This window comes from Chelonia mydas, chromosome 2 (genome assembly GCF_015237465.2).
Source record: "Chelonia mydas isolate rCheMyd1 chromosome 2, rCheMyd1.pri.v2, whole genome shotgun sequence".
Taxonomy (NCBI): Eukaryota; Metazoa; Chordata; order Testudines; family Cheloniidae; genus Chelonia; species Chelonia mydas.
In genome coordinates, this window is record NC_057850.1 from 243,732,920 (window position 1) to 243,748,210 (window position 15,291).

Here is a 15,291-nt window from a genome sequence, read left to right on the forward strand (position 1 = left end):
AAACCCAAGGCAATGCCCTTAACTGGGATAACTATGAGTCAGGGGACTAAATTACAGTGGAAGTGTGGACTAACATACAAAGTCTGTACTAAATATTAGGACATAGAGCGAAGGTTTCACCAGCAACATGCACCAGGCGATACTTTATATGTTGTACATTTTAATGGGGTCCAGTTAGTGACAAGCAATATAATAAGCTAAACGCTTAACTAAAATATCACTAATAATAATACGGTGCTGCTTTTGAAACAGACTCTTCCCTTTATCTTGTTAACTGTGCAAACTTAACACCATTAGACTATGTATTTGCTGGACGCTGAAATGAACTCATGAATCCCCCTTTTTTTTTTATAAAAAGAAATAATCCATGTTTAATATTACAATTTAAAGGGACAGCATCAAGATAGTCACATTTCTGTATGAAACATTTTTCTCAACTGGTATTACAAATAATACCTAAAATTGAAAGTTTAGAGAGAAAAATGTTTAGTTTGCATGTCAAAGCATGCTGGGTATAAGTCAGTTTTACTGCTCCTACTGAGTCATTTTTCCATGTTGTATGGGTCTTTCACATAACCATGGGGAGAAAAATCTAAAAGTAAGAATGTGACAAAAATGGCAGGTGATGTAATAGCCAAAGCTACTTAAATCACTGTTTTAAACTTACTTACGAGTGATCTCATTAAGCTTTCAAGTTCACAGCTGATTGAGGCATGCGTGTGTGAATGTGTAGGAGGAACAGAAACAGGAACCTGCTGCTATTCTTATTTGGGTGGAGATACTTCGCGTGTTTGGATTGTGAAGGCTGTATATTTGCAACAGAAAAGATAACTAGTGGCCTAATATTTTAGGAGGCCCTTAAAAAAGGGTTTAGAACTTGACGAGTATTACAAAAAGTGGCAAAAACTGCAGACACCCTAACATTCATTATACATTTGCACAGAGTTGTTGCCAGTTGCTGATGAGAAGATGGAGCCCGGTGGACATGAGGGAAAAGTTGGATGACTTGATGGTGTATGCTTCTACTAGTCAGCTACAACCATGTTAAATGTTCCAGCAATACCCTAAGCAGCAGCGGTTCCTCTTCTTACCCAGCACCTGGCTTTGGGAGAACAGCAGCCCTGTCACAATCAAGGAGAATGTGCAAGGTGATTTTAAAAAGGGGGCAGGACTTCAACCTTGCTAAAATCTTAATATGCTACTAAAGATGCTCACCAATGATTTTAAAAAGTGCTTCTCGAAACCTTTCCCCAGCCACTTAACCCTCATACAAGGAGAGGGTTGCTGGGAGCAGTTGCAAAGGTTTGAGAAGCTGACAGCAGCCCTTCATCAGATGGAATAGATTATGGAAGGAAGGACAAACTGCATTGGACATGTTCTTGCCAGGTAGTTTCCAGATGAATTAATGAAGTTCTGATCGAGTTAAAATCACATCCCTTGTCTCTCATCTTTCTTCCTGTGTGTCCAGGATAATGCCCATGCTATGTTTCAAGGTTCAAATTTCAGTTGTGTTGGTCTCCAAAAATGTGGTCTAACTGAGGAAAAGGAGAGGTGTCTAAACTGTAGAGGAAGCTATTATTTCCACTCAATGAACTAAAAAACCATAATAGCTGACAAATGTATTTTAGGTCACATAAGCACAGACGACTTGCTCAATTTTTCAGCCAACAAATACAGTTCCATAGAATTATGAATGTAAAAACAGGGTGATAAAGGATATAGTTCTGCAACAAACTGCAGCAGGCACTGCTACACATGTACTATGAGGATGGTGATTATTTGGATATGATTTTGTTTACTTCATTGCAGTTTAGAAACATTTAACAAATTTTTGATTGTGGGACTATGGAAGCACTTCTATGAGCTCAGCAGAGATATTAAGTGTTTTAATTCTCTCTCTTTCCTAAAAGAACAAAGAAATCAACCTGAGGTTCAAACTTTATGCCCCAGCCCCGCAAACGTGCATCTGCATGGTATCGCACTGCAGTCAGTAAGGGCCTGTTTTCATGTACAGTGCTGCAGCTTGCCACCGTTGCACTTTAGTGAAGATGCTACTACGCTTACGGGAGAGCTTCTGCTGTCATCATAGTTAATCCATCTCCCCGAGAGGTGGTAGCTATGTCAGCGGGAGAAGCTCTTCAACTGATATAGTGATATCTACAGAAGGGTTAGGTCAGTATAATTATGTTGCGCAGGGGTGTGGATTATTCACACCCTGGAGCAACAGTTATACTGATAGAAGTCTGTAGTGTTGGCCTGGCCTAAGACTCCACACAATGGAAGAGTACACTATTTGTACATTTATGTGGCAGTTCGGAGCCTTAAACACTCAAAAGTCACATAATGCAAAAGTTAAGGTTCTCACAGTATCCCTCATTCATCCTCTATGCATACACAGAATATTTTGGAACAATGCCGATAAACATACTGTAAATTACCATGGGAATAATTCTGTTTTATACACATATGCACAACATGAACTGTCTTCAGCAGGAGTGCCATGGATGTATCAGAGGGAGAAACTGGGTGCTATGTATGCGTTGGTGATGGGACAAGGTTAAATTGTGACATTTTGCGTATTTTGTGATTTGAGCACTCAGACGTGTAACCTTATTACATTACATGTTTCTGCATGAGTGAGAGAGAAAGGTCAACAAATTTAATTAAACATTGATATTTCAGACCAAAACCTCAGTATATTTAAAGTGAGATGTTATACCAAGAGTAAATAGACTACATTGTACATATTATTGCTGACATCAGCATCAGTATAGCATCACTAATAGTTCCACCTGCTTTGTGTATGACTTTCCGTAAGTGTGGAAGCCATACTGTTTGTTTTTTTTAAAATCAGGCCTTGAGGGAGGAGTTCCTGGGAAGAGCAGGAAAGCGGAGCAGAGCTGCTTTGAAGTATGCTGTTGGGTTTTGATTGTACCAGGCCAAATAAGGTAACTATCTCCCTCCCCCTTTCCTTAAAGATAAATAAGTCTGTTGTATACATCCATCCATAATGTAAATTCTATACAGCCAGTCAATAATTCTACATGGTAATAATGAGTAAATAAAAAGCTTTATTTAAAAGGATGAATTCAGTATTCTCAGAAACTTATTTTATATCTTTTCCTTAACATGTCTCCCTAAAATCTTTTCAAAACCACCTATTACATTTTCTTTGTTAAAAAAACCACACACACACACAATTAGGAAAAGTTTCAACACCATTCATGAGAGAATAATTTTTATCTTTTATATATTTATTTTCCCAGCACACATTCTAATCTTGACTACACGGTTCTCTCTCTCATACACATACACAGTTAATGTAGTGAATCAGCGATTATTTTTCTAGTGGCTCTAAGTGTCAAGATTAATTTCACTACCCCTGGTAATAAAATGGTTTCAAATGACATCTTTAATCAGCAAGTAAGAATGCTTCCCTCCAATAGAGACAAGCTGTCACAAAAGGTCACCAAAATGTGACAGGATGGAAATTACGTTTGTAACTTCAACTGAAATGTTAATTTCTCTTTAAGTGTTTTCTCAACTATGTCCAGATTTTAAAGTAAAGAGATGTAGCTATGCAACTAAGTTTCATTTTTAAATCAGTAATATCTATTAACAGTAATCCCAAGAGCAGGGCTGATATTTATATGCAAATGACAAATTTTGCATTGCTGTTAGTGTAACAGCTAGAGTATCAGTTACTGTATGTCCTTTCATTAACAAAAACAAAAATTAAACAAATCACATTTACAGAAACTGTTCTAACAAAAGCAACTGGCAAAAAATACAAAAATAGAACTAACCAAATGTCATTTATTTTAGTTCATATTTGGATAGTCATTTTACCTTGTTTTGCTTGTATCTGAGCCATATATCAAGTAACTCAACAACTTGATAAAAACTGTAATATAAAAGCACTGTTTCCCTTTAAGCTTTTGCCTTAAGCATTCACAGTTGTTACAAAACCACCTGGATACACTTAAATCTGTTTACAGCTGCCATTTACCTTAATACTAGGCAGCTATATACCAATTCTGTGCCAGGGTTTACATCAGTTTAACAAATTTCATTAAAAAAAAATCACTTTAGTTAAACCAGTGACACGCTTGCGTGTAGATAAGGCATACACATTTGAGGGTACTTCGTGCATTCAGTATCACATCTCACTCATCTCTATACCCTTTATGAATTATTATTGGAGTGCCTTGGTGTGAAGCCCCTCTGGAAAGCTCCTCCCATCCTAGTCAGGATGCATTCATCATTCTATAATAACGTGGATTGGAAGTCTTTTCCTAATTAAAGATTTTGCCTGAAATACCAAAACAAGCATGGCTAATTAGTTAATTCATTGCCCAGATTCAATAAGAGTCTTCCCCTGACTTGAAACTATCGAAATCTCAGGGTCCACTGAGGTATGACATGGATCACATGCCATGAATTTTGTTGTGCCAATCAGGCCAACATCAGTAGCCCAGTCCTTGCTGACAGGATTTGTCATAGTGAATAAACTTCTAGAATAAAAACTTTCCTTCTTTCTTCAATAGCATGAACTCAATTACTTTTTGCCAAGAATCAAATTTCTTGCAGCATTATTCCTCTTACTGTTGAACTGTAGAGGAATCCCAAGAAGGGCAATTTGAAGCAAGATATGTTGCCTTGCTGGATCTTAGGTAACTGGTGTTTATTGAAGGTAAAAAGGCTCTTAATCTCCCTCCATAAAAAAAGGCTCTCTGAAGAAAGCACTGGCCATCTAGCTACTTGTTATGAGACCTTTCAAAAAACCTGGAGGTTTAGGACACTGACTTTCTTTGGAAGGAAAGCAAAAGCAGCCTGATTATTGAATTCAGCCCTAGCTATGTAGGCTAACTTCCAGGCTGAGGCCGTTCCCTTGCCACCTTCTTTGTCTGAAGAGGGACCAGCCATCCTATAGAAAGTCTTTATGAAGATCTGATGAGTGCAGCCATACATATCTGCAACCATCAGTGTCAGCACCATCTGCTCTCAATGCCTTAAAGACCAAAGGTATCTGATAAGCTACCTCTATTCCCTCTCAGGTTAGCTGCTTCATACCTTGACTCTCCTCAGGAAGACATCCAAACCTTTTTCCACAGTTTGAATTGATACTTAGTTTTTGCTGTAGAACTCTGAGCACTGCGCAATGGCAAATACTTCTTCCAAAGGTGTTCCAGCATCTATATCATCATCATCATGGACTGCCATATTTTGAATCTGGGCAGTCTTGATTCTAGATCATTGTGTGTTAGCATTTAACCCCAGTAGTACCATGCACTTCTGGCATCAGATGCTGGTATTGATTGTGGCATCAATATATACTAAAAGTGTTGCCATTATCCGAAATGCAACATAAGCAGAGGCTTCAGTGATCCCCAACTGACAAGGGATTTTTTTATATCACAGTATCAAATATTTCAGCATCCAGAGCATAAAAAGATTTGGTGAAATGAACCCCTCTCCAAGATACCTCACTGTGACTTTATTTGGACAGATGGACTAAAACTGGGCAAATAAGGGGAAGCCGAAAATCAATTTATAATTTTTTCACTGAAATCGCACTTAACGTCACAACAGTTTATTAGCTAATTGATTAAAAAGTCTTATTAGGATTAAGCACATAATGGCTTTCCCACTTCAGTGCTGAAACACGTGCCAAATATATATTCAGTGCAGCTGGATATATGCTGTGTGCCAGCGTACCATAGCAAGTTACTTTCAACTAGTGTGATGTTTACTATAACTGTAAGCCTTACACCAAGCATGAAAATCTGAGGGGGTCATTTAAAAGGTGGAAATATTAAAACAGTAGTGGAATTTTCCCACTGTATAGCCAATTGTTGTTTAAAGGCATAGGTGCTGGAACTAAGGGTGCTGCAGCACCCTCTGATTTGAAGTGGTTTACGTTATATACAGGATTTTCAGTTTGGTTCAATGACTCACAGCACTCCCACTATAAAAATTGTTCCAGCACCCGTGTTTAAAGAACAGCCAGGTTTAAGGAATCAGAAAAGCTTCCATTAATATACATTGCATTGGCTTTTGAAAAAGCATATATTTTTTCTGATATTCTGAAGGAGATGGAGAACTAAAGCTACTAGGAAAACAAGCTGCAGAAGACTGGACAGCTTGGATATAGACAAGCAGAGTCTATGGCAGACTACATTCTTTTACCTTAAGAATGACATTTATTGGTTAATAGGGTTTAAAGTAATCCAATCTTTTCCTTTCTTTTATTATAGTCTTTTATTCTAATCCATTGCCACAGAATCTTACCCAAAGTTTCTGGAATGTTTCTTCTCTCTCTCGTTATGTCTGAGAGCCTAATGATTGTTCCTTCTTTTCGTTCAGTTTTGAAACGTAGCCGTCCAGATTCTTCATCCTCCTCCTCCTCTTCATCAGATTCTTCTTTTGTTTCCTCCTGAAGTTCCAAAGTTTCAATAGCTGCCTGCATCACAAGAGAAAAAAACATGTACAAACTAACGTTGTCAGAGAGATTTTCAACATGCTAAAAATATTACCATTTTGGAAAGAATCTTTGTCAAGATAGGAAACAAAACAAAAACAAATCCATGTCTTGTATAAGGGCTCCATTGCCTGTACCTTTCTGGTATTACAAAGAATTCTTGTGCACCGTTTGGGGACAGCAGGTGATTCACCATATCTTATAGGTTTGTTTGGTTACAATATACAGTAGCTACATATCTCACGTATAACTGATTTCTGTAAAACTTTTCTAGCCAAACTCTTGGAACATATCTTGTATTGGTATTACAATGCTTAGGACGGTATTTTGAATATCCTATCAGAACCAAAATCTGATTAGTCCACAGCTTTAAAACCGCATCAAATATCCTGTGAGGACATGTAGAAGAATGACTATTCCATAGTTTCAGGATTTGGATACCATCTGTTTGGATTATTCAAAAAACATTAAAAGAATAAATTAATTATTCTTAGTGTTTATGACTCAGAGCAATTGTCAATAACATGAAAGAATGAAGACTAGATAACTTAATTTCTAAATTATATTCCTTTGATTAGGTACAGGTTTACTTGTCTTGAGAAAATATTCTAGTGGAAATGAAGTTTAAATTGAGCAGTTTCTCATCTCATCAAAAGAATGTATTGTTATGCAGTACCCAATTTTAATATACTAAATCTGCACACTGGAATGTTATGCCCTTGTTCTCAAGTCAAATTTGAGATCTTCTTGTGGGAGCAACCCTTTATTATTCACAGAAAACCATGTCCCAAGTGTCAGTGTGTCTCTCCAGCCTGTCTAACCTCCACCCAGTCCTCCCACCCTCACCCCAAAAAATTTTTTCCTGACCTGGGATGGTGGACAGAAAGTTAAGAATGTTACATTCAGCTTAAATTTGATTTATAGTTTGAAATTTAAAATATTATAATATAGCATTATTTGCCATGAAAGATTGGGTTTGGGTGGTTTTTTTTTTTTTTTTAACCACACTAGCAGTTCGATTCCTGATTTATTGGGTCTCACACATACAGTTTTTAGTTCTTTTTAGAGCCAACACATGAACTATGACATTTTTTTCTGTTTGGTGAACACAGAAAGAACATACTAAAGCAAAACATGATTTTGTCTTCTAAATTCGGGCGCCTAAAGTAGTAATTAATAGAAAGGAGGCAAGGCAGGAATGCATAGGAGCCAGTTAGCTCCACAGGCGACACACATCAAGCCTAATGTCCTCACCGCAACTGAATGTGATGACTGCCTAGGCAACAGGAAGATCAGGATGGAGCTCCTTTAAGGGTCCCTACTACATCTGGATTACAAGGAAATAGAAGATGGGGGGACAGACTTCTCTGAGTGGAGCCAAGGAGGGACCAGGAAGTGGCCTCTGGCCCATCACATGCACCAGGAGGAGAATATATTTACACACCATGCATGCCAGACAAAACTCTTACCCATCAATCACCAATCATCAGCACCCTCCTCCGACCCATGGAGTCAGAGTAGGACCACGTTTTATGATCTGCTTTGGACTTTCCCTACTCCCCTTTTTTCTTTTAGGACTGGGAAGGAATTTTTTTCTCACCACTAGACTGGCTGAGGTGGGGTGGGTTTTTTGCTTTCCCCAAAAAGATCAGAGATACAGTGAGATAGATACAGAGATCAGGTCAAGATATTGCAACTAAGTAGGTAGCAAGTGCGGTAGGTGTCCAGTGCAAGTATTCATTACAGAGGGCATATGATTACCCAATAAACAGGAGTTGGAAGTGGATTTAGGAGGAGGCATCCTCTAAGCAAGCCAGAAAAAGGTGCTGTGGGGCTGATAACATCTGGTATAGTGCGGAAACAACCCCTCCATTTTTCCAGGTCCCTTAGTCTTCATACATGGGGAGGGTTGTTAGGCTGATGGCAGCCCTTCCAAAGAGATGGATATGATTAAGAGAAGAACTAATGATGACCTGCACTACGGAATTTATTGTTGGGTATTTCCAGGTATGTTAATTTAGTAAAGTTGTAGCCAAATTAAACCACATCTGTTGCATCTTGTCTTTCTTTTTACATTGCCTTGACAAGTCATTTTCTTGTGATTTAAGTAGGGAAGGCACAGGGGATCTCTGTAAAACTCTGTAGCCAAGGCCCAAATGCTTGTGTTTTTTAAAAAAATAGAGTACCTAGAATCTGGATGGATAAGCTTACAGGGTGATTCTTACCTCAAAAGGAGCAATGAATGCTAAAACTGTCAAGATAGTCTTACAAAGAAAGAGGAAATGAAAAGAAACCGGATCTTTGCTCTGTTTAACAGCAATGACCTGATTGCTCAACTGTTATTGGCTCTCTTATGGGGATAAAAGTCACTTTGAATTTCCTCTCTCTACTTTCTGGTAAGAGGTAATATAACCCAATGTCTGGGCTCACCCAAGCACTGTAAAACTCCAGTTACCTATTAAACTTAGGCATTTCTACTAATGATTGTGGCCTAAATTTTCAACAATAGAAACTTAAAGCTAGGCTACCCAAGTCTATACTTAGGCACCTATGGGTGGGATTTTCAAAAGCACCTAAGTGACTTGGCAGCACAAGTCTCATTGACGTCAATTTTCCCTCCCTCGTGTCTTTTCCTACCTGACATGTTTTCCCTGTCACTGTTTTTACAGAAATAGGCCTCAATCATGCAATCTGAACCATTTACAGGAACCCGTACTCCTGAGACTCCACGTGGGCATGCTCATGAATCAGATTGCCACAGCTGTATTTAAATATTTTGGAATGAAATATGAAGGTTTGTAGAATTTTAATAAACTAAACAAGGACGTATCTGTTGAAAAACTTCCAAGTTTCCAAAATTGTCCATTAGTAAAAAATACAAATTATTAACAAAAATCATACCATGAGAAACATACGAGACAATTATACATATTTTCTGTGAAAAATTAATGCGTCTCAATTGTATTTTATAAAGGCATTATCTAATCTTTGCTTACTTTCCATGCTCTGTACTTTTTTGTAGTTTTTTTGGTCTAATTCACTTTTTGTTTGTACAATGCCAAACCCACCTATAGCACTATATGAAAAACCATGCACACAAATGTTAAGAATCAAACACAAGAAGAATACAAAAAGCTAATGGAGGAGAAGGGAAGAAACAAGGGAAGCCAGTGTGTGAGATTTAACCAGCTGACCCATATCCAAACCTTATTATAGGTATTGCTGGAGGAGATACATTAGTTGTGATAGTAACACAAATATGTTGATAATCAGCCACACATTCCCTATGTATAGCTCTAAGAAGGGTTACTGAAATTAATAATGAATCTACATCCCATTTGTTCTTCTCAAAAGACTTTTTTCAATTTTGCTACAGTTTTTGTAGTAGGGAATAATTTATGTTTAACCAACTATAACTGGAATTTCTTTAGCTTTTCAAAACAGGTTGAGCTGTTTCACGAGAAGATGAACGAACACAAAAATGTTTTTCAGACTACATGAATACATGAAGTATAACCCAGAACACAAGTGAAGATGTGTGGAGTTACAGCAGAATTTTGGAGTGAAATTAATAGATTCTAGGACTTTATTGAGCACACTCTAACCATGTACACCTCTGTGTGTCCTTAAATAGTCATTTAATTCTTGTGTGTGAGGCCAGTTGACTAGTCTGGTCAGCTCAGGGTTGCTTAACAGTTCCCAACCTACATGAAAGAAAGCAGCATCCAGACAACATCAATGATTCTCTCCTGTAAAGGCCCACACAATTTGAAAGGGCTTTCCTCAGCCCATGCTCAAACTGTATACAGCCCTCGAATACTTCAGGAGAGTCCAAAGCGTGAAGGTGGCCATTTCCTCAGCCAAACCTCCAAATTGTACAAACAGCAGCTTTTTTTTCGACCAAGTTCAAAGTCCATAAAAGACAACTTTCTACATCCAAATCCCTCTCCAAAAAGTTAAAATGGAACGGTGACCCATGGCCTCCATCCAGTCCAGCTCAGCTCTCTTCTCCCCAGGAAGCAAGGCAATTCACTCAGCAGCTCTTCCCCAGAACATATAGTTAGGTCATAGATCTCAGCAACACCTTTCCTATACCTAGTCTTCACAAGACAACAGGGGTGGAAGCAGGGGTGAGAAATCCCAACTTCTTTATGCTTCCCTCTCAGTGAGCCCCAGATGAAGGACTCTCCCCTCCTTAATCAGCAGCTCTAATTATGTCTCCAAGATAGTGCCAGCTTTTCCTTTTGAGGTCTGAGAACCCTTTCCTAGCATTACGTGGGGTACACATAACAAATAATAGATATAATTATTCTATATTACATTAATATCTAGAGGCCCCAACCAAGATCAGGGCCCCATTTGCTAGGTACTATACAAACTGAACTGGATTGGCACCTTGCAATCCAGCCTGAATAAGGAGCAGTATCATAGCCTTGTTCCCCAGAAGCAGGGCAGGGACTAAACTGGGACTTAAGAGTCACAATTCAGTCCTGCTTCCCCTTTGCTCCAAAGGCATAAGGAAGCTCCTGTCACTCCCTTACTCCCCTGTGGAAACGTGGAGCTGGGCTCATGACTGCATTGTAAGAGACAGTCCCTGCCACAAAGAGCTTACAGTCTATATACACGAGTCAAAGAGACGCTATCCCCATTTTCTAGGTAAGGGAATGAAGGCAGAGAGACTACACCTACCCCTGTCAATTTGCAAATGTGTGTTTCAAATACTTATTTTACACATTCTCGATGGTGGCATATATAAATGTAAGATTTTGGAACTGGATCATTCTGGTGCAGAGCTTCATTAACTCTTCATGGATGTTTTTTAAGATTCCCTTCTAGTGTATAAGAGACAGACTTTAGTCTTTGGGGCACAGCATCTACAAACTTGAGCATAAGTCCTGAGAGGAGATCAAGTTTGTAAACTTTACTCTACACAATGAGATCATCTGAGAGTAAAGCAATTTCTTGTGCCAGAAGGTTGAGACTTTGGAACTTAGCAGTTATGCAGAACTTCTGCATGAAAAATTCTCTTGCTTAATGTTTGTATTGTTCATATTTTAATCACATCACCTAATATATGGTTTAAAGGGTCCAGCAAGTTACACACAGAGAAGCCTTCTATACCCTTTAGCATGTGCCCATGCGATTCATGAGGGGTTCCATTTATAATGTTGGCTGTAGGGTTGTTAACTTATTATTGTGCTCCATTATTTTACACGTAATCAGATAATTTTTTACAGAAACAGATTACTGTAAAACTACTTTTCAAAATGTGGAATTGATGAGTAATCTGGGTTTTTTGGGTTTGGATATGTGACCCCTGCCAAACCACTCTTAGGTTCTGGCCTAAGTATTCCAGAACAGAGAAAGTCCAGCTTAGATCAGCAATCCACACTTGGCAGCAGGCTGACATCTTTGATTATTGCAGCCTGGACTTCAAACTTGCAACTCCTCACAAACAATTCTGGGAGCTCTCCAGGAAAGGGTTGGTGAAGAATTGCAATTTAATCATTGCCAGTACAAATATCCTCCAGTTTTGGATGGATGAATACAGAACAGGCCAAAAAGTCTAATATTCAAGGAAATTCATGTATGCACCAAAAAACCTTTTGTCAACCTCATTGTCAAATTCAACATGAGGAATTCTTCCAGTTTGACTGATATGGATTCATCCACACATAGTGAAGAAATCTTTCAGCTCCTCAGGAAAAGGAATAAAAGCCTTTGTGTGCTCAAGTAACCCATGTTTCTTACCCCAATTTTTTTTTTTTTAAATCATACCACCACTCTTATTTCCACTGCTAATTAGTCATATTTAGCACTAGTGGCAGGGTGCACCACCCTTGAGAAACTGGCTTACTGATGCCCAACCTCAGAGTTTGTTTTTGTGTGTTTTTCAAAGGAGTCACAGACTATCATTGTTTTTAAAGTTATATGCCTTTTGTATCAAGAAAAGAAACTCATATCAATTTGAAGCAGAATTTAGACATAAATACTAATCATCAACATGATTGGAATAATGAATTAAAAGGTGACTTATGAGTTCTAATTTGGGAAGGAAGGTTACATTCTGAATAATATGGTAAAAGTAGTCAATAATATTACTTCTACAGAAATACAGTAACATGTAAGAGATTACACTCAAAGTAACTGTCAACATTTGGCTGCTTGATGTCATGACATCTGGATATTGGACTGTGCATACTTTAAGACAATGATACACAGACTAAGGCTTGTGAGCCGCAAGTGGCTCTTTAATGTGCCTCTGGCTCCTTGCAGCATGTGATATTAAAACACTGATTTAATTATCAGCCAGTCTAAGTTATTAGAGAGAGAGAAACTAAATATTTCCTGTCATACGGTTTAAATTCAAAAATATAGTACTATAATAAACGAAACATTGAATTCACAATACTGTGGCTTTTTTGGGTAACGCTGATGGCTAATTTGGCTCCCGAATCACTGAGGTCTGAATATGACTGCTTTAATGGAAAACAAACATTCTCTGAAGCAATATTTGTAGCTTGTCTCAATGGAACGCTAGGCAGAAATTGTTTTTATTAGACCGTAAGGGAAGTTTAAAAATTACAAGCCAAATTATACCAGCATATCACTCCGGATAAAGTAGAACTTCAGCGTTACGAACACCCCGGAAATGGAGGTTGTTCATAACTCTGAAACGTTCGTAACTCTGAACAAAACATTATGGTTCTTCCAAAAGTTTACAACTGAACATTGACTTAATACAGCTTTGAAACTTGACTATGCAGAAGGAAAATGCTGCTTTCCTTTTTTTTTTTTTAGTAGTTTACGTTTAACACAGTACTGTACTGTATTTGCTTTTTTGTACGTGTTGGCTGCTGGCTGATTGCATACTTCCGGTTTCAAATGAGGTGTGTGGTTGATTGGTCAGTTTGTAACTCTGAGGTTCTACTGTACTCTCTCTCCTGTGTCAGTTAGCTATTGGCTTCAAAATCCCTCACAACACACACTCAATCTTCTCTGTAGCTGTCCTCCATGCTTCCCCTCTTCCCTTCCTTCCCTCTTCTCTCATCTTATCTGGCTTACTCCCCTTCCTTCTACCTCCCCTCTCCCTTCCTTGCTCTCCATTTAGCTAACTCTTAACAAAACCCCACAGAATTTTTTTTTTTTAAATTAAGGAAATTGCATGAGATTTGCAAGCAATCACTGTGTTCCCTCTGTATGTTACAACCTTTCCTCTACCCTGAGTCAATCTTGTCTATTTAGATTGCAAGCTCTTCGGTGTAGGGACTTCTTACTCTATATTTACACATTGCCTAATAAAATGGTTCTTGGCTGGCCCCTGGGCACTACAATACAAATAAACTATAGCAATATTTACTCCGTGTAAGCAAGGGGCACAAAGTTTGCCCAGGAAAGGTCTAGGTTTGGGGCGGGGAATTCGCTAGCCCATTAAAAATGTGAATGTACTTCTAGCTCTGTAATATAGAAGAGTTGGATCTATAAATCCTTCACCACAGAGCAGTCTCTCTGAGTGGCATCTATCCAGTGAAAATTAATGAGGTTCACTATTCATGGACAACTTGTAAAAGCCAGAGTCCAGTGTTGTATATTTGATGTCATATATTCAGTAATTCCTCATTTGCTTAGAGCAGCAAACATAACCCCACAAATATAAATAGGATATCCCTAGGCATGTTTAAAATACATTTCCAAAATATGACCTCTTATTCCCAATTTAAAGTTCCTTGTGCCAACCCTCCTCCCATTTTAAATTAGGAAAGAATGCTAGGACAAAAAGGAAATCCCACTTTAGCAAAAGAAAATATACTTCCCTATAATTAAAACTCAGTAAATGCAGAACTTTGAGACACCAAAAAACAAAAAAACTCCCTGTGAGAGCTGGAATTGTATTAGCTTTTTTAAGTCTGAAAAGTAACTGACAAGAGACATGATATTCTGGGTGTACACTAGGGTCTTATGATAGTGACTCCTCCAAAAGTTCTAACTTTTTGAATTCTAGTCAGTTGTTGAATCTCACATCTGTGGCTAGAAACCCAGGAGTGGGAATCTGTAGGGATTACTTCCAGATAAATACAGTTGCAGTTTGTTTTTAGCAGCTCTCTCTTATCTTTTATACCAAATATACAATGGCATGTGCAGTGAAATTATTTTTTAAAACAAAATGAATGTTCATAGAGTATTTACATACATAGTTTACGGGTAATATGTATTTCAAGATAAAAGTTAATATATATTCTGATTTTATTCTTACAAGAGAGCATTAGATTTCATTCAAATTTATTTTGTGATAAGGAACTTCATGTAAACGGATTCTGTCTTACTGGCAGGGGTATTTTATATTGTCCTTGGGGCAGGGATCATCTTTTTCTTCTGTGTTTGTACAGCACCTAGCACTGTGGAGGTCCTAGTCTATGAATAGTGCCCTTGGGCACACAATAACAAAAGCATATTACAATATAGTGATAATCTAAGTCAGGGGTAGCCAACCTATGGCACGGGTGCCAAAGGTGGCATGCGAGCTGATTTTCAGTGGCACTCACAGTCCCCGGGTCCTAGCCGCTCTGCATTTTAATTTAATTTTAAATGAAGCTTCTTAAACACTTTAAAAACCTTATTTACTTTACATACAACAATAGTTTAGTTATATATTATAGACTGATAGAAAGAGACCTTCTAAAAATGTTAAAATGTATTACTGGCAAGCGAAACCTTAAATTAGAGTGAATAAATGAAGACTCGGCACACCACTTCTGAAAGGTTGCTGACCCCTAAGTGTTTCCAAAAGATAACAAAACTCCAATTCAAAA

General features: G+C 38.1%; 1 protein-coding gene across 6 annotated transcripts in view; it reads right to left on the bottom strand.

Annotated features, from left to right (window-relative positions):
- The window catches only part of RBM33 (RNA binding motif protein 33), a 153,733-nt gene that overhangs the window by 104,163 nt on the left and 34,279 nt on the right, over nt 1-15,291 (bottom strand). For all 6 annotated transcript variants that reach the window (XR_006289124.1, XM_037891082.2, XM_037891081.2 and 3 more), the window contains exon 7: nt 6,292-6,463. Coding sequence is in view for 5 of the 6 variants with exons in the window: in XM_037891082.2 (XP_037747010.1) it covers nt 6,292-6,463 (172 nt within the window). In the remaining variant the exon portion in view is untranslated. The remainder of the gene's footprint in view (nt 1-6,291; nt 6,464-15,291) is intronic.